This window comes from Hyperolius riggenbachi, chromosome 1 (assembly GCF_040937935.1).
Source record: "Hyperolius riggenbachi isolate aHypRig1 chromosome 1, aHypRig1.pri, whole genome shotgun sequence".
In the NCBI taxonomy this organism is placed as follows: Eukaryota; Metazoa; Chordata; class Amphibia; order Anura; family Hyperoliidae; genus Hyperolius; species Hyperolius riggenbachi.
In genome coordinates this window covers 523,815-548,011 of record NC_090646.1, presented here as the reverse complement: position 1 = coordinate 548,011, position 24,197 = coordinate 523,815, and the positions used below count along the sequence as shown (strand labels likewise).

At 49.2% G+C, this 24,197-nt stretch overlaps 1 protein-coding gene across 3 annotated transcripts in view; it reads right to left on the bottom strand.

The window, feature by feature from the left end:
• The window catches only part of LOC137562144 (receptor-type tyrosine-protein phosphatase kappa-like), a 374,827-nt gene that overhangs the window by 60,427 nt on the left and 290,203 nt on the right, over positions 1-24,197 (bottom strand). For all 3 annotated transcript variants that reach the window (XM_068273487.1, XM_068273479.1, XM_068273493.1), the window contains exons 19-23: positions 13,992-14,125; positions 9,114-9,201; positions 3,130-3,200; positions 1,556-1,592; positions 1,259-1,356 (exon numbers count right to left, since the gene is read on the bottom strand). In XM_068273487.1, the coding sequence (XP_068129588.1) occupies positions 1,259-1,356; positions 1,556-1,592; positions 3,130-3,200; positions 9,114-9,201; positions 13,992-14,125 (428 nt within the window). The remainder of the gene's footprint in view (positions 1-1,258; positions 1,357-1,555; positions 1,593-3,129; positions 3,201-9,113; positions 9,202-13,991; positions 14,126-24,197) is intronic.

Sequence of the window (24,197 nt, the reverse complement as noted above, 5' to 3'; positions counted from 1 at the left end):
ACAGGTGTGACAAGGGGAGAAGGCGGAGCATATATCAGAGGTGACATTACTGAGGAGTTTTATGGCTAATCTCTGAACCCTAAAAAAGCCCGGTGCACTCATCCCATTTTGATTGGCCAATTGTACAGGGAGAAATGTGCAGGATGTAATTTTGGCATGGGCCGCAGAGTTATACACTGCCGCAGTGAGCCCCTGCAAGCTATACAGTCATATTGGCGAGTTCCACTCACATAAGGTCCGCCTCTCCCTCAGGACTTCCTATTGGCTTGCGCTGCCCCTCCCTCTCATATTTTGGGTCTTAGGGCCTGTTTCCACTACACACAGATTCTGGATGCAGAAAAACTGACTGCAATGAATGCCTATAGGCCTGTTTCCACTAAACGCAATTTTTCTGATGCAAATTTTCTCATAGGCATTAATTGGAGTCAGTTTATCTGCATCCAGAATCTGCGTGCAGTGGAAACAGGCCCTTGGCCATGTAGGCTTAGCGTTCAGATGCTCGTGGACCAAACATATTGCAAAGTGGGGAAACCACTTCTGGGCCAACTTTGATAGCTGTGTGGGCCAGATTGGGCCCACCTGACAGAGTTTGGCATGTATACCTCATGGGATATTTCCTCTCACAGCCTGTCCCACCACCAACTGGCAACAAGACATCTGAGGCTTTACAGCTTTCACTGGGGAAGCAGGCCTGTGTTTACCTCACAGGAGTAAATGTCCTGTCATCCTAGACTTCACCCTTAATGGACCTACAAACCCCAGCCGAACCACACAGTGTGCAAAGTGTGCTGGCTATGGCTATCCCAGCTGTCACTTCTCTCTTACTTCCCTTGCCCTGACCCCCATTGTCCTATTCACACAAGTGCCGCCATATTCATTCCTGCTATAACTTTATAGGCAGCTAAGTTACCACAATATCTTAATTCAACTTTATACATACAGTCAATGGGTATTTGTCTTTTCTCAATCTTACTGATGCTCCTCTGTAAGGGAATATGCTAGCCTTGTAGCGGGAAATTTTCCCAACAAGAAGAAAGACAACACTAAAAACGTAACACCTTTACGATGACCAACCATTGTCTGTCCCCTTCCTACTCCCTCCTTCCTCCTCTGTCCCTCCTCCTCCCTCTGACCCCTCCTTCTCCCTCCACCCCCCTCCTCCCTCTGCCCCATCTCCCTCCCTCGCCCCTTCCTTCTCCCTCCCACCTATTCCCTCTGCTCCCTCCTTTAACTCCTCCCTCCCTCAAGGCTGCCTCACCTTATTTTGTTCCTCCAGTCCAGTAAGCATTACGATAACAGAGCTGTTCTCCTGCCACACCATGTTCCAGAAGTCTGCCAACGTATCGGGGGTGGGGCCTGGGGGGAGAGGTGTGGCAGTTGAGGATGGAGATGTCACTACTATGTATGTATAAACAGACTATACTTATAAATACGCACACATTATAAACACACACACTGTAACCTCCGACCACCAGTTATAGTCATGAAAGGATTGCTTCAGTATCTGGGGTCATCTGTGGACCTGAGGAACATGAGAAGTGTGAGGATCACCCACCTTGTGTGGCTATGTAGGCCTGCGGCATCCTGAAACCCTGCAAGAGAAGACATCACCTGTAACTTCACCAAGATACAAGTATAGGGCATTATTTCCTGAGACTTCTCTTCTGTGGAGGCCACCAGAGGCCAAACCCGTGATCTAGCATGGCCATCACTTCACCATAATACAAGCATAGGGCATTATTTCCTGACACTTCTCTTCTGTGGAGGCCACCAGAGGCCACACCTGTGATCTAGCATGGGCATCAGTTCACCATTATACAAGCATAGGGCATTATTTCCTGACACTTCTCTTTTCTGGAGGCCACCAGAGGTCACATGTGATCTAGCACAGCCATCACTTCACCGATACAAGCATAGGGCATTATTTCCTGAGACTTCTCTTATCGGGAGGCCACCAGAGGCCAAAACCATGATCTAGCACAGCCATTAATTCACTACAATACAAGCATAGGGCATTATTTCCTGACACTTCTCTTCTCTGGGGGCCACCTGAGGCCACACGTGATCTAGCACAGCTGTCTGCCAGGTGTTAGAACTTCACCTTTATTCCGGCACCAGCAACTCATTAGTAAGAGCTGCAAACTCGACTCACAACAGCAAACAGCATAGGAGATTGAAAGTCGGCTTCCAAGTTCCAAAGAGTTTATTCAGTAAACAGATATACAGATACAGTTCGTTACACCTTAGCAAAGCAGATTCTTCTGTTTTAAGTCCGTTGCGTTACAAGCTCTTTGTCCCATTCCTGGTGAAGGTGACCAGTTGTTATCTTCTGTCTATACTACGTTACATCTAGCTACCACATCTAACTAGGCCCTGAGGCCTAATTAAATATATACAGCATATATTATATCAGATTACATAAATAAAGGAAAGTAATTAGGGTTCCAGTCAGTAGATAGAGAGCATGAAAGTAAGAGTGCCCTCCTTTGGCCCATCATGAACCTTAATACTGACCAGGAAAGCGTTAATTGTGACCATCTAAAACATCCCCCAAAACCTACTATTGGCTCAGACCCCTCGTGGTGTCATAATACCCACCTACTTGATTAATATTCTATGATCCCTTTTCTCTACATACAGGAATGTTCTCTGTTTATTAAATATTGGCCTCTGTTTTCCCTTTTGCAGTCTGAAAGTCTGTACATTTGAACAGATAGTGTCCCTGTCCTTCGGACGAGGACAATCTGCTTCTGGTAAAAGTCTTCATAATTTCTCTCCGAGAAATGATGCTTAAAGAGACCCTGTGCAAATCAAGCCTTTCAACTAACTCAGTTCAAATAACTGAGGCCTACATATAATACTTAAATTATAACACCAGGATTACACGTCATTATCACTATAAGGAGACAGATCTCCAGCGTCTGGGGTATCTTACACCATATTGAGGACAAAACGTCCATCAAACAGAGGTTGTATGTGTCTATAGTGGGAACTTTGACTTCTGGATCCACCAATATCCATTAAGGCTTGTCAGGAGGAACATCAGAACTGATGGACTCTGATGAACCTGAGCAGCTGATGGTACCACACAGGATGAGAGACAATCCTCGGTATAAGATCAATACTCACGTCTATGTAGGAGGCATTTATGTAATCTGATCCGGAAGGGTTGGACCTCAGCACCACTCGGGACTCGTCATCTGTACAATCAGGAGAGAACCACACAATCATTATACACAGAGGCAACGTGGACACTTACATAATTACTGTCTCTCCACACAGATTGTATGCCGCCAGGGACTGGCCAATCATACCCAACGTACGTGTCACTGGCCCAACCCCCAGCTGCTTACACTTACTATGTACAATCATTATACACAGAGGCAACGTGGACACTTACAAAATTACTGACTCTCCACACAGATTGTATGCCGCCAGGGACTGGCCAATCATACCCAACGTACGTGTCACTGGCCCAACCCCCATCTGCTTACTCTTGGAGATGGCCCGAACGGTTCGCCGGCGAACAGTTCCCGGCGAACTTTTCCGGAAGTTCGGTTCGCTCCCATATTGCATCATTAGGGTCAACTTTGACCCTATACATCAGTCAGCAGGCACATTGTAGCCAATCAGGCTACACTCAGTCCTGGAGCCACTCCCCCCCTTATAAAAGGCAGGCATCACCGGCCATTTTACTCACTCGTGTGCCTGCAGTAAATAGAGAAGAGACAGCTGCTGATGCTGCAGACTCTCATAGGGAAAGATTAGTTAGGCTGTCGTAGGCTTGTTAGCGTGCTCCTGGCTGATTCTTATTGCTAAAATAGCACCCCTCAACAGCTCTTTTGAGAGCTAATCTTGTTCTTGTGATCTATTTTTTTTTTCTGTGTGTCCCACTGACACTTGTGTTGCATAGACAGCCTTGCTAATTCATACTGTGTGTGTCCCACTGCCAGGCCCAGCACATTCAGTGACTACCTGTGTGTGTGACAGGTGCACATTGTAATACCCAGTACTGCATATACCTACCTACCTGTTGTTCACAGTGCACCCACCTACCTACGTGAGCTGCATATACCTACCTGTTGTGTTCAGTGCACCCACCTACCTACGTGAGTGCACGTGTGATATACCACTCCGTGCATACCTGTTAACTACACCTGTGTGACTGCACATTGTATTAGTCAAGTAAGTGCATACCTTTCACTTCATCCCCCCCAATATGGACAAAACAAAAGGCAGAGGCAGGCCACCCGGCAGGTCTGTTCGAGGTCGTGCTGTCGTGATTTCGTGCGGCCCCTCGACCAAAGTACAGTGTTCAGAAGAAGGCACGTGCCATCAACCCCCAATATTGTCAGGGTGTAGTTGACTAACACAGAACACCTCATCTTTCTCAGCTTCTGCACGGAAGCGTGATATATCTTCCTCCTCCTGCTCTGATTCTAGCACCCCACTTAACACTCAGTCGGCCGCCACCACCAAAGTGCCATCACCCCAGGGCTCAGCGGTGTGGAAATTTTTTTGTGTGTCTGCCTCAGATGAGAGCAATGCCATCTGTACTCTCTGCCACTGAAAATTGAGCCATGGAAAGACCAAGACCCGCGTAGGGACAACTACCTTACGAAGGCACATGATTACAAAGCACAAACTGCAATGGCATGACCACCTGAGGAAAAGCAGCTCACAAAAGCAAAGCCACACACCGCAGTGAAAGATACCAGGCCACAATTTTTTTCTCAAAAAAGGCGATACCTAAAGTGTACCGTGATGTTGAAAGGCAAGTGGTGGCATCTCTGGCACACAGCGTTGGGTCAAGGGTCCTTCTGACCACGTATGCCTGGTCTGCAAGCATGGTCAGGCCTGCCCGAAGACTAAGTCAGTCCTCACACACAGCATCTCTGCCTGCACGCCGTGTGACTGCCTGCCCCAAGACTAAGTCGCTCCCCACACAGAATATCTGCCCGCAGGCCGCTTGACTGCCTTCTCCGCCACCACCACCAAGGTCCAGGACTCTAGGCGGATTCCTGAATTTTTAAGGCTAGCAGCGGCCACTATAATAATTTTTTGGTGCGTGTACATGCCTGCCTAGTTTTTCTGGCTGCACTGCGGCTGCAACAACAAAACAAAAGGCATGTACATGTGCCCATCCCCCTTCGTGATCATTACCTTGCCACGGTGAAGGGGCTTGCGTATCACAATGAAGCAGTGACCGCCTGCTATATGAGTGTCTCGGGGGGTGGCACACCAAAGATAATAAGGTTGTTGCTTCGTTGTGGTCAGACCAAATTTGATCAGCTGGACAGTCACTGTTCTGTCATTCAGCTACCTCAGCTCGGCGACCATATGGGCTGGAAAGCCGCCATCACCTGCACTCTCGTCATGGTGCGCACCAGTCCAGCACGGCCATCACTACACAAATTGCTGTTTGCAGTCACTGCATACCTTTCACTGCATCTGTGACTGCACATTGTATTATACCTGGCAGTCAGTGCATAACTTGCACTTGAATGGATGGCAGACTTGCCCTCCATAACAGATTCTCGTTAAAGGATTTAAAGTTGATTCATCTCACATATACAGCAGGGCCTCGAAATTGTTATTTTTGGTCACTACCTCAGGACATGCATGCCATGCCTGCTGCCTGCCTTGGATGTGTGGTGGTGTAGCCGTTTCTTAGGCTCCCCCTCCGGACCGGAATCGAACCAGGATTCCCCGGCCATTACCTGTGGTCACTCACAATGACAGACTTGCCCTCCATAAAAGATTCTTGATGCAGGTACTGAACAGCAAGCAGAACAAGTATTTAAAAAAAATAGATGTAAGCTTTAACAATGGTAGAGAAAGAACCATGGAAAGTTGATAAGGCAGTCAAACATTACCTAACCAGACATCACTGAGTGAGGAAGAGCAATCTCGCCATGTTGCGCACCAGTCCAGCACAGCCGTCACTACACAAACAGCTGTTTGCGGTGCGTTATACAGTTAGTTTGGTGTGTCAGTGTGAAGCAGTACTCTAATTACACTCCCTGATTGATGCAAGATGTTTGAAAGCACTTTAGGCCTGCAATTTAGCATGCAATGTGATTTCTGCCCTTAAAACGCTGCTTTGCGTCCAATCCAGATTTTTCCCCGGGACTTTTGGCGTCTACCCCACTCATCCATGGCCCCCTCCAGGTGTTAGACCCCTGGAAACATCTTTTTCATCACTTTTGTGGCCAGCATAAATGTTTCTAGTTTTCAAAGTTCGCCTCCCCATTGAAGTCAATTGTGGTTCACGAAAGTTCGCGCGAACCAAACTTTCACGGGAAGTTCGTGAACCTAAAATCGGAGGTTCGGGCCATCTTTACTTACACTTACTATGTACAATCATTATACACAGAGGCAATGTGGACACTTACATAATTACTGACTCTCCACACAGATTGTACGCCACCAGGGACTGGCCAATCATACCAGCAGCGCATGTCACTGGCCCAACCCCTAGCTGCTTACAATCTGCCAGAAACACTTTATCTAAAACTAACGTAAGTCTCGGCTGTTTGATGTATGAGTGGGAAGGTCTCATATACAAGCATAGGAGGACAGATACACATTACAGGAGGACATATATACATTACCGGAGGACAAATATGCATTACAGGAGGATAGATATACTTTACAGGAGGACAGATATAAATTACAGGTGGTGCAATATACATTAAAGGAGGATAGATATGCATTACAGGAGGATAGATATACTTTCCAGGAAGACAGATATACATTACAGGAGGCATGATATACATTACAGGAGGTGTGATATACATTACAGGAGGATAGGCATACATTACAGGAGGGCAGATATACATTACAGGAGGTGTGGTATACATTACAGAAGGACAGGTACACATTACAGGAGGACAGATATGCATTACAGGAGAGCAGATATACATAACAGGGGGACAGATATGCATTGCAGGAGGATAGATATACTTTACAGGAGGACAGATATACATTACATAAGGCATGATATACATTACAGGAGGTCAGATATACATTACAGGAGGACAGATACACATTCCTGGAGGACAAATATACATTACAGGAGGACAGGTATAAAATTGCAGGAGGTGTAATATACATTACAAGAGGACAGATATACATTACAGGAGGTGTGATATAAATTACAGGAGGACAGATATACATTACAGGAGTTGTGCTATACATTACAGGAGATGTGATATACAATACAGGAGGACAGATATACATTACATGAGGACAGATATACATTACAGGATGTGTGGTATACATTACAGGAGGATAGATATACATTACAGGGGGACAGATATGCATTGCAGGAGGATAGATATACTTTACAGGAGGACAGATATACATTACATAAGGCATGATATACATTACAGGAGGTCAGATATACATTACAGGAGGACAGATACACATTCCTGAAGGACAAATATACATTACAGGAGGACAGGTATAAAATTGCAGGAGGTGTATATACATTACAAGAGGACAGATATACATTACAGGAGGACAGATATACATTACAGGAGGTGTGATATACATTACAGGAGGACAGATATACATTACAGGAGTTGTGCTATACATTACAGGAGATGTGATATACAATACCGGAGGACAGATATACATTACATTAGGACAGATATACATTACAGGATGTGTGGTATACATTACAGGAGGACAGATATACATTACAGGATGTGTGGTATACATTACAGGAGGACAGATATACATTACAGGATGTGTGGTATACATTACAGGAGGACAGATATACAATACAGGACGACAGATATACATTACATGAGGACAGATATACATTACAGGATGTGTGGTATACATTACATGAGGACAGATATACATTACAGGAGGACAGATATACATTACAGGAGGTGTGATATACATTACAGAAGGACAGATATACATTACATGAGGACAGATATACATTACAGGATGCGTGGTATACATTACAGGAGGACAGATATACATTACAGGAGGACAGATATACATTACATGAGGACAGATATACATTACAGGATGTGTGGTATACATTACAGGAGGACAGATATACATTACAGGAGGTGTGATATACATTACAGGAGGACAGATATACATTACATGAGGACAGATATACATTACAGGATGTGTGGTATACATTACAGGAGGACAGATATACATTACAGGAGGTGTGATATACATTACAGGAGGACAGATATACATTACATGAGGACAGATATACATTACAGGATGTGTGGTATACATTACAGGAGGACAGATATACATTACAGGAGGACAGATATACATTACATGAGGACAGATATACATTACAGGATGTGTGGTATACATTACAGGAGGACAGATATACATTACAGGAGGTGTGATATACATTACAGGAGGACAGATATACATTACAAGAGGACAGATATACATTACATGAGGACAGATATACATTACAGGATGTGTGGTATACATTACAGGAGGACAGATATACATTACAGGAAGATGATATACATTACAGGATGTGTGGTATACATTACAGGAGGACAGATATACATTACAGGAGGTGTGATGTACATTACAGGAGGACAGATATACATTACAGGAGGACAGATTATACATTACATGAGGACAGATATACATTACAGGATGTGTGGTATACATTACAGAAGGACAGATATAGATTACAGGAGGTGTGATATACATTACAGGAGGACAGATATACATTACAAGAGGACAGATATACATTACAGGAGGACAGATATACATTACAGGAGGACAGATATACATTACAGGATGTGTGGTATACATTACAGGAGGTGTGATATACATTACAGGAGGTGTGGTATACATTACAGGAGGTGTGATATACATTACAGGAGGACAGATATACATTACAGGAGGACAGATATACATTACAGGAGGACAGATATACATTACAGGAAGACAGATATACATTACAGGAGGAGACTCTGCACTGATAAATTACTCTCTGTACAGGCCACATGCTATCAGTACACCTCCATAGCAGGGATTGGGCACACAGTGATCACTATTGTACATCACTATTGTAGAGGAATAATGAAAGCTGCTGTCGCTCTGCTTACATGGGACGACCTTCTTGTAGCGGTTCTTGGCTTGGTTTCTCTCAGTCTGAGCGACGGCACAGGATCCCCCCAGACCAGCCGGGATCTCCTGCAGAGAGATATAGAGATCAATATACAGAAATAAGGGATCTGTACAGGGGATCCCCGGGATCTGGCACAGGATCCCCCCAGACCAGCCGGGATCTCCTGCAGAGAGATATAGAGATCAATATACAGAAATGGGGGGATCTGTACAGGGGGTCCCCGGGATCTGGCACAGGATCCCCCCAGACCAGCCGGGATCTCCTGCAGAGAGATATAGAGATCAATATACAGAAATGGGGGATCTGTACAGGGGATCCCCGGGATCTGGCACAGGATCCCCCCAGACCAGTCGGGATCTCCTGCAGAGAGATATAGAGATCAATATACAGAAATAAGGGATCTGTACAGGGGATCCCCGGGATCTGGCACAGGATCCCCCCAGACCAGCCGGGATCTCCTGCAGAGAGATATAGAGATCAATATACAGAAATGGGGGATCTGTACAGGGGGTCCCCAGGATCTGGCACAGGATCCCCCCAGACCAGCCAGGCTCTCCTGCAGAGAGATATAGAGATAAATATACAGAAATGGGGGGATCTGTACAGGGGGTCCCCAGGAGCGGGCACATGATCCCCCCAGACCAGCCAGGATCTCCTGCAGAGAGATATAGAGATCAATATACAGAAATGGGGGGATCTGTACAGGGGGTCCCCAGGATCTGGCACAGGATCCCCCCAGACCAGCCAGGCTCTCCTGCAGAGAGATATAGAGATCAATATACAGAAATGGGGGGATCTGTACAGGGGGTCCCCAGGATCTGGCACAGGATCCCCCCAGACCAGCCGGGATCTCCTGCAGAGAGATATAGAGATCAATATACAGAAATGGGGGGATCTGTACAGGGGGTCCCCAGGATCTGGCACAGGATCCCCCCAGACCAGCCGGGATCTCCTGCAGAGAGATATAGAGATCAATATACAGAAATGGGGGGATCTGTACAGGGGGTCCCCAGGATCTGGCACAGGATCCCCCCAGACCAGCCGGGATCTCCTGCAGAGAGATATAGAGATCAATATACAGAAATGGGGGGATCTGTACAGGGGGTCCCCAGGATCTTGCACAGGATCCCCCCAGACCAGCCGGGATCTCCTGCAGAGAGATATAGAGATCAATATACAGAAATGGAAGGATCTGTACAGGGGGTCCCCAGGATCTGGCACAGGATCCCCCCAGACCAGCCAGGCTCTCCTGCAGAGAGATATAGAGATCAATATACAGAAATGGGGGGATCTGTACAGGGGGTCCCCAGGATCTGGCACAGGATCCCCCCAGACCAGCCGGGATCTCCTGCAGAGAGATATAGAGATCAATATACAGAAATGGAAGGATCTGTACAGGGGGTCCCCAGGATCTGGCACAGGATCCCCCCCAGACCAGCCAGGCTCTCCTGCAGAGAGATATAGAGATCAATATACAGAAATGGGGGGATCTGTACAGGGGGTCCCCAGGATCTGGCACAGGATCCCCCCAGACCAGCCGGGATCTCCTGCAGAGAGATATAGAGATCATTATACAGAAATGGGGGGATCTGTACAGGGGGTCCCCAGGAGCGGGCACAGGATGCCCCCAGACCAGCCAGGCTCTCCTGCAGAGAGATATAGAGATCAATATACAGAAATGGGGGGATCTGTACAGGGGGTCCCCAGGATCTGGCACAGGATCCCCCCAGACCAGCCGGGATCTCCTGCAGAGAGATATAGAGATCAATATACAGAAATGGGGGGATCTGTACAGGGGGTCCCCAGGATCTGGCACAGGATCCCCCCAGACCAGCCGGGATCTCCTGCAGAGAGATATAGAGATCAATATACAGAAATGGAAGGATCTGTACAGGGGGTCCCCAGGATCTGGCACAGGATACCCCCAGACCAGCCAGGCTCTCCTGCAGAGAGATATAGAGATCAATATACAGAAATGGGGGATCTGTACAGGGGGTCCCCAGGATCTGGCACAGGATCCCCCCAGACCAGCCAGGATCTCCTGCAGAGAGATATAGAGATCAATATACAGAAATGGGATCTGTACAGGGGGTCCCCAGGATCTGGCACAGGATCCCCCCAGACCAGCCGGGATCTCCTGCAGAGAGATATAGAGATCAATATACAGAAATGGGGGGATCTGTACAGGGGGTCCCCAGGATCTGGCACAGGATCCCCCCAGACCAGCCGGGATCTCCTGCAGAGAGATATAGAGATCAATATACAGAAATGGGGGGATCTGTACAGGGGTCCCCAGGTCCTGGCACAGGATCCCCCCAGACCAGCCGGGATCTCCTGCAGAGAGATATAGAGATCAATATACAGAAATGGGGGGATCTGTACAGGGGGTCCCCAGGATCTGGCACAGGATCCCCCCAGACCAGCCGGGATCTCCTGCAGAGAGATATAGAGATCAATATACAGAAATGGGGGATCTGTACAGGGGATCCCCAGGATCTGGCACAGGATCCCCCCAGACCAGCCGGGATCTCCTGCAGAGAGATATAGAGATCAATATACAGAAATGGGGGATCTGTACAGGGGATCCCCGGGATCTGGCACAGGATCCCCCCAGACCAGTCGGGATCTCCTGCAGAGAGATATAGAGATCAATATACAGAAATGGGGGATCTGTACAGGGGATCCCCAGGATCTGGCACAGGATCCCCCCCAGACCAGCCGGGATCTCCTGCAGAGAGATATAGAGATCAATATACAGAAATGGGGGGATCTGTACAGGGGGTCCCCAGGATCTGGCACAGGATCCCCCCAGACCAGCCGGGATCTCCTGCAGAGAGATATAGAGATCAATATACAGAAATGGGGGGATCTGTACAGGGGGTCCCCAGGAGCAGGCACAGGATCCCCTCAGACCAGCCGGGATCTCCTGCAGAGAGATATAGAGATCAATATACAGAAATCGGGGATCTGTACAGGGGATCCCTGGGATCTGGCACAGGATCCCCCCAGACCAGCCGGGATCTCCTGCAGAGAGATATAGAGATCAATATACAGAAATGGGGGATCTGTACAGGGGATCCCCAGGATCTGGCACAGGATCCCCCCAGACCAGCCGGGATCTCCTGCAGAGAGATATAGAGATCAATATACAGAAATGGGGGATCTGTACAGGGGATCCCCGGGATCTGGCACAGGATCCCCCCAGACCAGCCGGGATCTCCTGCAGAGAGATATAGAGATCAATATACAGAAATGGGGGATCTGTACAGGGGATCCCCGGGATCTGGCACAGGATCCCCCCAGACCAGCCGGGATCTCCTGCAGAGAGATATAGAGATCAATATACAGAAATGGGGGATCTGTACGGGGATCCCCGGGATCTGGCACAGCCAGGATCCCCCCAGACCAGCCGGGATCTCCTGCAGAGAAATATAGAGATCAATATACAGAAATGGGGGATCTATACAGGGGGTCCCCAGGAGCGGGCACAGGATCCCCCCAGACCAGCCGGAATCTCCTGCAGAGAGATATAGAGATCAATATACAGAAATGGGGGATCTGTACAGGGGGTCCCCAGGAGCGGGCACAGGATCCCCCCAGACCAGCCGGGATCTCCTGCAGAGAGATATAGAGATCAATATACAGAAATGGGGGATCTGTACAGGGGGTCCCCAGGAGTGGGCACAGGATCCCCCCAGACCAGCCGGGATCTCCTGCAGAGAGATATAGAGATCAATATAAAGAAATTGTGATTTACAAGATGATTTACCATTAGAGGGCAGTATGTACTGACAGATGCACAGCATTAGAGGGCAGTATGTACTGACAGGGACAGTATGTACTGACAGGTGACCCACTGTTAGAGAGCAGTATGTACTGACAGGTGACCCACTGTTAGAGGGCAGTATGTACTGACAGGGGCAGTATGTATTGACAGGCAACCCACCGTTAGAGGGCAGTATGTACAGACAGGAGCACTGTTAGAGGGCACTATGTACTGACAGGGGCAGTATGTATTGACAGGCAACCCACTGTTAGAGAGCAGTATGTACTGACAGGCAACCCACTGTTAGAGAGCAGTATGTACTGACAGGCAACCCACTGTTAGAGAGCAGTATGTACTGACAGGCAACCCAGTGTTAGAGAGCAGTATGTACTGACAGGCAACCCACTGTTAGAGAGCAGTATGTACTGACAGGCAACCCACTGTTAGAGAGCAAAATACTTAAATTTGAAAGCGGTGGGCACATCCAGTGTAAAAACGCCTTTATTGGAAAAAGTATTAAAAATTGTATGCAAAAGATACAACAGCTACAGTTGCTAGGAGAGGAGGACAAGCATGCACAAGAAAGTCGACAGCTGTTTCGCACTCCTCAAACGAGTGCTTCCTCAGGACCGAGGAACTTTAAGTATGTGGCTGAATGGAACTGTGATTTGGTCTGGAGCACTCCGGGGGAGCCCAGTGAAGTAGCCCTGTGCACCTTCTTTTTCTACATATTCTGGATTTGCATCCACTGTTAGAGAGCAGTATGTACTGACAGGCAACCCACTGTTAGAGAGCAGTATGTACTGACAGGCAACCCACTGTTAAAGAGCAGTATGTACTGACAGGCAACCCAGTGTTAGAGAGCAGTATGTACTGACAGGCAACCCAGTGTTAGAGAGCAGTATGTACTGACAGGCAACCCAGTGTTAGAGAGCAGTATGTACTGACAGGCAACCCAGTGTTAGAGAGCAGTATGTACTGACAGGCAACCCAGTGTTAGAGAGCAGTATGTACTGACAGGCAACCCAGTGTTAGAGAGCAGTATGTACTGACAGGTGGCAGTTATCAGGTCCTGTATGGATTCCTCACCGTATATTCCAGGTACCGCCCTAAGGGTGGCATCTCAGAATTGTCCTCCTCCTCCTCACATTCCGCTATCTCCTCCCTCCGGAAACGTTTCACAACTTCCAGCAAGTCCTCCACGGGGATATTTTTCTTCCTGCCTGCGAGAGAAAAGATTGTTACCGGAATGTACAGCGATGGGGCCGCTTCACAAATACATCTTTAACTAATTACAACAGAGAGAAAATGTGTGCATCAACCAAGTGAACCTGACAAATCTGGCTTTGCAAATTTGGCCTATTGGCTAATCACGAGACATTGCTCATGCAAATATGCATTTGCTTTCGCATGCCTAAATATGCAGGGTCAAAAACCAAAACCGCAAAACAATCGCCCTGCGGGAATTAGTTCATGCTACACAGCACTATCCAGGGGCGCCACGAGGAGGCTTCCCATTGGGGGCATTGGGAAGCCTCCTCGTGGCGCTCCTGGACAGTGGTGCTCAGCAGAGCTCGAATATTCGAGTAGCTCGAATATTCGAGCTCTTTTTCAGCTATTCGAGCTCGGTATTCGAGCTCCGAATAGCTGTAGCTATTCGAATGGGCTATTCGAGTAAACGCGAATAGCCCATTCACTATTCGAGCTATTCGAACAAACGGCGCTATTCGAGCTCGAATACCGAGCTCGAATAGCGTCATAGCCCAGATTGATGTCCTTAGAGCCAATCAGAGGGCTCCCAGGCCCTCTGACGGCAGCCAATCACAGAGGGGGACCCTGGCCAGCCCCTACCCTATAAATAGCGGCCGCCATGTTCCATTTCTCCGTCCTTGCCTGAGACTTGCATAGAGAGAGAGTTGCTCCTTTGTGCTTTGGCTTAGCAAGAGCTCTATTGTGGTCATTTACCTAGCGTTTTTGCTCACATACACCTCCTATACACACCTATATTGTTGTTAGTTAGATAGACATTGTATTTTAGTTAGTAGCTTTTGTGTTACATAGAGACAGGCCAGCTGCTGCAGGCAAGCTTACAGCTTTAGGCCTCAGGGCCTGCCTGTGTGGGCAGCTGTCCTCCTGTCCTCTGTTAGTTTATTTCTCATTAGTATTAGACAGTATTAGACAGTATTAGATAGTATTAGACAGTATTTCTGCTGTCCTTTACTAGTACTAAGTGATCGTATTTTGTATTGTAGTTATATACTGTAACTGTACTAGGACACTCACTGTCACTGTTCAGAGGCTAGCTCCTGCGTGTGCTTGCACTCACTGTCTGTGTACACACACTCTATTTCCTTCTGAATAGTTATATACTGTAACTGTACTAGGACACTCACTGTCACTGTTCATAGGCTACTAGCTCCTGCGTGTGCGTGCACTCACTGTCTGTGTACTGTACACACACTCTATTTCCTTCTGAATAGTTATATACTGTAACTGTACTAGGACACTCACTGTCACTGTTCATAGGCTACTAGCTCCTGCGTGTGCGTGCACTCACTGTCTGTGTACACACACTATTTCCTTCTGAATAGTTATATACTGTAACTGTACTAGGACACTCACTGACTGTCACTGTTCATAGGCTACTAGCTCCTGCGTGTGCGTGCACTCACTGTCTGTGTACACACACTCTATTTCCTTCTGAATAGTTATATACTGTAACTGTACTAGGACACTCACTGTCACTGTTCATAGGCTACTAGCTCCTGCGTGTGCTTGCACTCACTGTCTGTGTACACACACTCTATTTCCTTCTGAATAGTTATATACTGTAACTGTACTAGGACACTCACTGACTGTCACTGTTCATAGGCTAGCTCCTGCGTGTGCTTGCACTCACTGTCTGTGTACACACACTCTATTTCCTTCTGAATAGTTATATACTGTAACTGTACTAGGACACTCACTGTCACTGTTCATAGGCTACTAGCTCCTGCGTGTGTGTGTGCACTCACTGTCTGTGTACTGTACACACACTCTATTTCCTTCTGAATAGTTATATACTGTAACTGTACTAGGACACTCACTGACTGTCACTGTTCATAGGCTACTAGCTCCTGCGTGTGCGTGCATTCACTGTCTGTGTACTGTACACACACTCTATTTCCTTCTGAATAGTTATATACTGTAACTGTACTAGGACACTCACTGACTGTCAGTCACTGTTCATAGGCTACTAGCTCCTGCGTGTGCGTGCACTCACTCACTGTCTGTGTACACACACTCTATTTCCTTCTGAATAGTTATATACTGTAACTGTACTAGGACACTCACTGACTGTCACTGTTCATGGGCTACTAGCTCCTGCGTGTGCGTGCACTCACTCACTGTCTGTGTACTGTACACACACTCAATTTCCTTCTGAATAGTTATATACTGTAACTGTACTAGGACACTCACTGACTGTCACTGTTCATAGGCTACTAGCTCCTGCGTGTGCTTGCACTCACTGTCTGTGTACACACACTCTATTTCCTTCTGAATAGTTATATACTGTAACTGTACTAGGACACTCACTGTCACTGTTCATAGGCTACTAGCTCCTGCGTGTGCTTGCACTCACTGTCTGTGTACACACACTCTATTTCCTTCTGAATAGTTATATACTGTAACTGTACTAGGACACTCACTGACTGTCACTGTTCATAGGCTAGCTCCTGCGTGTGCTTGCACACTCACTGTCTGTGTACTGTACACACACTCTATTTCCTTCTGAATAGTTATATACTGTAATTGTACTAGGACACTCACTGTCACTGTTCATAGGCTACTAGCTCCTGCGTGTGCTTGCACTCACTGTCTGTGTACACACACTCTATTTCCTTCTGAATAGTTATATACTGTAACTGTACTAGGACACTCACTGTCACTGTTCATAGGCTACTAGCTCCTGCGTGTGTGTGTGCACTCACTGTCTGTGTACTGTACACACACTCTATTTCCTTCTGATTACTGATTGATTATTGTAAATTCTACTTCCTGACAGTTACTACTTACTTACTGTAGTAGGGACACTCACTCAGTCACTGTTCATAGGCTAGCTCCTGCGCGTGTTTGCGCGTGCGTGCACTCACTGTCTGTAGTGTACACACACTCTATTTCCTTGTGATTACTACTGATAATTGTAACTGCTAGTTGTACTTCCTGACTGTTACTACTTACTTACTGTACTAGGGACACTCACTCAGTCTCTGTTCATAGGCCAGCTCCTGCGCGTGTTTGCGCGTGCGTGCACTCACTGTCTGTAGTGTACACACACTCTATTTCCTTGTGATTACTACTGATAATTGTAACTGCTAGTTGTACTTCCTGACTGTTACTACTTACTTACTGTACTAGGGACACTCACTCAGTCTCTGTTCATAGGCCAGCTCCTGCGCGTGTTTGCGCGTGCGTGCACTCACTGTCTGTAGTGTACACACACTCTATTTCCTTGTGATTACTACTGATAATTGTAACTGCTAGTTGTACTTCCTGACTGTTACTACTTACTTACTGTACTAGGGACACTCACTCAGTCTCTGTTCATAGGCCAGCTCCTGCGCGTGTTTGCGCGTGCGTGCACTCACTGTCTGTAGTGTACACACACTCTATTTCCTTGTGATTACTACTGATAATTGTAACTGCTAGTTGTACTTCCTGACTGTTACTACTTACTTACTGTACTAGGGACACTCACTCAGTCACTGTTCATAGGCCAGCTCCTGCGCGTGTTTGCGCGTGCGTGCACTCACTGTCTGTAGTGTACACACACTCTATTTCCTTGTGATTACTACTGATAATTGTAACTGCTAGTTGTACTTCCTGACTGTTACTACTTACTTACTGTACTAGGGACACTCACTCAGTCTCTGTTCATAGGCCAGCTCCTGCGCGTGTTTGCGCGTGCGTGCACTCACTGTCTGTAGTGTACACACACTCTATTTCCTTGTGATTACTACTGATAATTGTAACTGCTAGTTGTACTTCCTGACTGTTACTACTTACTTACTGTACTAGGGACACTCACTCAGTCTCTGTTCATAGGCCAGCTCCTGCGCGTGTTTGCGCGTGCGTGCACTCACTGTCTGTAGTGTACACACACTCTATTTCCTTGTGATTACTACTGATAATTGTAACTGCTAGTTGTACTTCCTGACTGTTACTACTTACTTACTGTACTAGGGACACTCACTCAGTCTCTGTTCATAGGCCAGCTCCTGCGCGTGTTTGCGCGTGCGTGCACTCACTGTCTGTAGTGTACACACACTCTATTTCCTTGTGATTACTACTGATAATTGTAACTGCTAGTTGTACTTCCTGACTGTTACTACTTACTTACTGTACTAGGGACACTCACTCAGTCTCTGTTCATAGGCCAGCTCCTGCGCGTGTTTGCGCGTGCGTGCACTCACTGTCTGTAGTGTACACACACTCTATTTCCTTGTGATTATTGTAACTGCTAGTTGTACTTCCTGACTGTTACTACTTACTTACTGTACTAGGGACACTCACTCAGTCTCTGTTCATAGGCCAGCTCCTGCGCGTGTTTGCGCGTGCGTGCACTCACTGTCTGTAGTGTACACACACTCTATTTCCTTGTGATTACTACTGATAATTGTAACTGCTAGTTGTACTTCCTGACTGTTACTACTTACTTACTGTACTAGGGACACTCACTCAGTCTCTGTTCATAGGCCAGCTCCTGCGCGTGTTTGCGCGTGCGTGCACTCACTGTCTGTAGTGTACACACACTCTATTTCCTTGTGATTACTACTGATAATTGTAACTGCTAGTTGTACTTCCTGACTGTTACTACTTACTTACTGTACTAGGGACACTCACTCAGTCTCTGTTCATAGGCCAGCTCCTGCGCGTGTTTGCGCGTGCGTGCACTCACTGTCTGTAGTGTACACACACTCTATTTCCTTGTGATTATTGTAACTGCTAGTTGTACTTCCTGACTGTTACTACTTACATACTGTACTAGGGAGTCGGGACACTCACTCAGTCAACTCACCCGCCCTTTTCAAAAACTTTTGTGTTTACGCCCAAAACATCGAAGATGTCTGGAAGTGGCAGCCAGCGCGGTTTGGGCAAGGGGAAGGGCAGCAAGGGAATCAGGAGGAGAGTGAGCAGCATTGTGGCAAGCCGCGGGCGCGGCCGCGCCACCATGCACAGTTCCGCAGCAGCAGCAGCAGCGTCAGTGGCTAACATTCCTCCCATAGCCACTGGCCGTGGACGCCTTGGGCGCCGCCCAGCAGGAGCATCTGCAACTCACGCTGCAGAGACACAGCAGCAGCAGCGTGTAGCACCTGCTCCGATTTTCCTCCAGCCGGGTCGGAAACGTCCCATTGAGGAAAAGGATGCAGACACTGTGGTGCAACTGATGACGGAGGATGAGCAGCCCGCCATCAGCTCTGCATCCGAGGCCTCCACCCTCACCACCACCACCACCACCACCACCACCCCTGTTCGCAGCAGCCGCCCAGCAGGGCCTGGGGAGGAGGCCAGTTCACCGTCAGTCGCCGACCTGTCACTCAGCAGTCTTTTGACCCCAGGCACCATCAGGGTATTGTCTGCTGTTGTTGGCGATTTTAAGGAGGAGATGCTGATGGGCACTTTGGGGGATGAGGGATTGGACAGCAAGACTGTGGCGACAGTCAAGCAGCCCATCCATGCATCAGGAGAGGAGTTTGGGGGATCATCATCCCAGCAGGACATGTTTCAGGAGGGGGAGGATGATGATGACACGGTGACAGACAGAGACTGGGTGCCACCACCTCCAGGGGATGTCGTCATCAGCAGCTCTGAGGAGGAGGAGGAGGATGCGCTAGTGGGCCTTGCAAGGAGGCGCATCATTGCAAGCATTGGCAGCAGTAGGCAGGTCCCACAGCCTGCTGGTGTCTCAGGCTCAGCAGCAGCAGCAGCAGCATCTGCCAGTACCACCACCAGCCGCACCCAAGCCCCCCCCCCCCAACCACCACAGGGAGACAGGCAGCAGCGGTTCCATGCCGTAGGGGGTTGTTTTTGTCACCAATCTGGCGCTTTTTCACCATGCCCACAGTGTACAGCAAGTACGCCACTTGCAACCACTGTCAGCGGAAGTTGAGCAGAGGTGCAGACCCCTTAAAGTTCAGCACCAGCTCGCTCATCAACCACCTTGCTGCGAAACATTTCCACCAGCATGAGGAGTTCCAGAGGCTGAAGGCATCTGGTGCTGGCAGTGGCACCACACCCATCACTGCACAGCCTTCAGCAGCAGCAGCAACAGCAGCCACCCGCCCTCCTGCTCCTCCAGCAGCACCAGCAGGAGTGCGGAAACGCACTGCTCCTCCCCCCTCTGCAACTCCTGCCGCCGACACTGAGGCCTGTTCTGGCAGCCAGTCCTCAGTGGCCTCCTCTGCTGTGTCTGCTGATTCCCGTGCTAGCAAAAGGCCACGCCAGAGCCTTTTGAGCGAGTCCTTCCAGGGGGTGGTTAGGGCTCTGCCTCCCAGCAGCCGTCGCGTGCGGCAGCTGAACGGCTTGCTGGCACGGGCCATGTGCTCCCAACTCCTGCCGTACACGCTCGTGCAGGAGGGGAGCGACATGCGTGCGCTGCTTGCTTGTGCAGCCCCAGACTGGCAGCTCCCCAGCAGACACTTTTTCGCCCGCAAGGCCATTCCTGCACTGCACCGCTTTGTGATGGCCAATGTGGAGCGAGGGCTGGAGCACGCGGTTGGTGAAAGGGTCCACGTCACCATGGACTCCTGGAGCAGCCACTTCGGGACAGGCCGCTACCTGCCTTTCACTGTCCACTGGGTCAGCTTGGTGGAAGGGGGTGAGGATGGGAGAGCAGCAGCGGGCACAGCAGCAGCAACACAGTGGGTGGTGCCCCCCCGCAGGGTCAGGGGAACTGCAGCAGGTTCCTCCGATCCTCTGCCATCCTCCGGCACACCTGGCCAAACCCCCCGCCTCAGCAGCAGCGTGAAGGCCCGCCACTGCCAAGCGCTGCTGCAGTTGGTCAGCCTTGGGAAGACCAAGCTGACGGCAACACATGTGTTGGCCAAACTCCAGGAGCAGGAGAGGATTTGGCTGACCCCCAGAGGCCTCAGAGTCGGAGAGGTGGTGGCCGACAATGGGGCCAATCTGGTTGCCGCAATAGACAGGGGAAACCTGACCCACATCCCCTGTCTTGCCCACGTGCTGAACCTGGTGGTGCAAAAGTTCTTGCGCACCTACCAGGGGATGGGCGAACTGCTGGAAACGGCAAGGAACGTTGTGCGTCACTTCTGGCGCTCGGCTGCAGCCTGTGCGAGCCTGGAAGACGTGCAAAAGGAGCTGGAGCTGCCACGCCATCGGCTGATCCTTGACGTTCCGACTCGCTGGAACTCCACCCTGGCGATGTTGGAGCGTCTGGTTGAACAGAAGCACGCTGTCAACCAGTACCTTGCCCTGGCCACTGTTTCCGCCGCTCAGAGAAGGGACAAGACCAGCAACATCCCGTCCATCGTCCCCGATGATGACTGGAGGCACATGCAGCAGGTGTGCTTAGTGCTGGCTCCCTTTCTGCAGGCCACTAGCATGGTGAGCAGGGACCATGCTATGGTCTGCGAGTGGGTGCCCCTGGTTTGTCTGCTGAACAGGGCCCTCGATGCTTTGCTGGAACAGGGAGCGGCAGCCTTGGACCAGCAGGAGCGGCAAGCAGCTGCACAGTCCACCTCTGAGGGGGAGGAGGAGGAGGACTTGGTGGAGGTCCCTGACCTTGCTGCTGATGAGGGGGAGCAGCACAGTGCAGCTGAGTTGGTGCGGGGGTGGAGAGAGGATGAGGCTGACGAGGCAGAGGAGGAGGATGAGGACAGCACTGCCATCGATGTGCCAGCACACGTGGCCCGCCTCTTCCCAATGGCAGCGCACATGCTGGCGTGCCTGCGCAAGGACCCCAGGGTGATCCAGATAAAGCAGAGGGAGGACATCTGGATCAGCATGATGTTGGACCCACGCCTCAAGGGGAAGTTGAGCCAGTTCCTGCCGCCTGCAGGAGGAGACCCAGCGCAACAAATAAGGAGCTTGCAGCAGGCCCTTGTTGAGCGCTTGGAGGAAGCCTTCCCCCAGCCTTCCATCCCCACTGTCCAGCAGCCAGCACAGAGGCAGCAGCAGGTGCCTGCATCCAGCAGCAAGCGCCCCACAGACCTGCTGTCTCTCAGCCACGAGCTCTACAGGACTGTAGAGGCTCTGGCAGCAGTGACTAGAGAGGAGGTGCATGCAGCAGCATCCTCCTCCGGTCACAGCCAGCGCCTGACCCGCATGGTGGCTGACTACATGGGGTCCTACAGCGGGCTTGACAGCGATGCCCCTGTTGATCCCATGGAGTATTGGGTCAAGCGCCTGGAGATCTGGAGCGAGCTGGCGCAGTACGCCCTGGAAGTGCTGTCCTGCCCCCCTTCCAGCGTGCTGTCCGAGCGCTGCTTCAGTGCAGCTGGTGGCGTGGTCACCGAGAAACGCTCACGTCTGTCTCACAAGTCTGTGGACAGACTGACGTTTCTCAAGATGAACCAGGCGTGGGTGGAAGGCGAGTTCCTGGCCCCTGTTGTCGGCGAGAGGGGGACATGAACTGGCTGCCGGAACTTAGAACCATCGTTAATGTGCCTTACCACCCTTTACCACCTCCTGGCTCCTGCTCACTAAGCCAGCCTGGTTCACTTTGACTATTACGTCACCTGCAGCCACACATTTTACAACTACAGTGGGCTGCTGTGTACTGCCCTTCTGCTGTCTGTCTGTGTTTCCCACTGCCAGGGTACACAGAATTACCTTCTGCTGCCACTCTGCCACCAGCTATTACGTCAAACAATAGCTATATATCTGTGTAATTGGTTGTAAAACCAAAACTACAAAACCATTAAAAAAAAAAAAGGTTTAATTTTTCTGAGGTGCCCGGGTTGAAAACTGTGTTGTCCCAGTTGTGTATTGGACACGATGTGGGCTGCACGACCGCTGTCTGGGACCTCCTGTTGTGTTTATTTACAGCCCTGGTATCACCGCTAGGTACCAGGGCTATTATGTCACGCTGCCTGCCTGCTGCCACACTCACACTACTCCTCCATTCCTCCTGCTGCTGCTGTCTGTCTGTGTTTCCCACTGCCAGGGTACACAGAATTACCTTCTGCTGCCACACTGCCACCAGCTATTACGTCAAACAATAGCTGCTCACATTACTCCTCCATTCCTCCTGCTGCTGCTGCTGTCGGTCTGTGTTTCCCACTGCCAGGGTACACAGAATTACATTCTGCTGCCACTCTGCCACCAGCTATTACGTCAAACAATAGCTATATATCTGTGTAATTGGTTGTACAAACAAAACCAAAAAACTATTAAAAAAAAAAAAAAAAGGTTTAATTTTTCTGAGGTGCCCGGGTTGAAAACTGTGTTGTCCCAGTTGTGTATTGGACACGATGTGGGCTGCACGACCGCTGTCTGGGACCTCCTGTTGTGTTTATTTACAGCCCTGGTATCACCGCTAGGTACCAGGGCTATTATGTCACGCTGCCTGCCTGCTGCCACACTCACACTACTCCTCCATTCCTCCTGCTGCTGCTGTCTGTCTGTGTTTCCCACTGCCAGGGTACACAGAATTACCTTCTGCTGCCACACTGCCACCAGCTATTACGTCAAACAATAGCTGCTCACATTACTCCTCCATTCCTCCTGCTGCTGCTGCTGTCGGTCTGTGTTTCCCACTGCCAGGGTACACAGAATTACCTTCTGCTGCCACACTGCCACCAGCTATTACGTCAAACAATAGCTATATATCTGTGTAATTGGTTGTAAAACCAAAACTACAAAACCATTAAAAAAAAAAAGGTTTAATTTTTCTGAGGTGCCCGGGTTGAAAACTGTGTTTTCCCAGTTGTGTATTGGACACGATGTGGGCTGCACGACCGCTGTCTGGGACCTCCTGTTGTGTTTATTTACAGCCCTGGTATCACCGCTAGGTACCAGGGCTATTATGTCACGCTGCCTGCCTGCTGCCACACTCACACTACTCCTCCATTCCTCCTGCTGCTGCTGTCTGTCTGTGTTTCCCACTGCCAGGGTACACAGAATTACCTTCTGCTGCCACACTGCCACCAGCTATTACGTCAAACAATAGCTGCTCACATTACTCCTCCATTCCTCCTGCTGCTGCTGCTGTCGGTCTGTGTTTCCCACTGCCAGGGTACACATAATTACCTTCTGCTGCCACTCTGCCACCAGCTATTACGTCAAACAATAGCT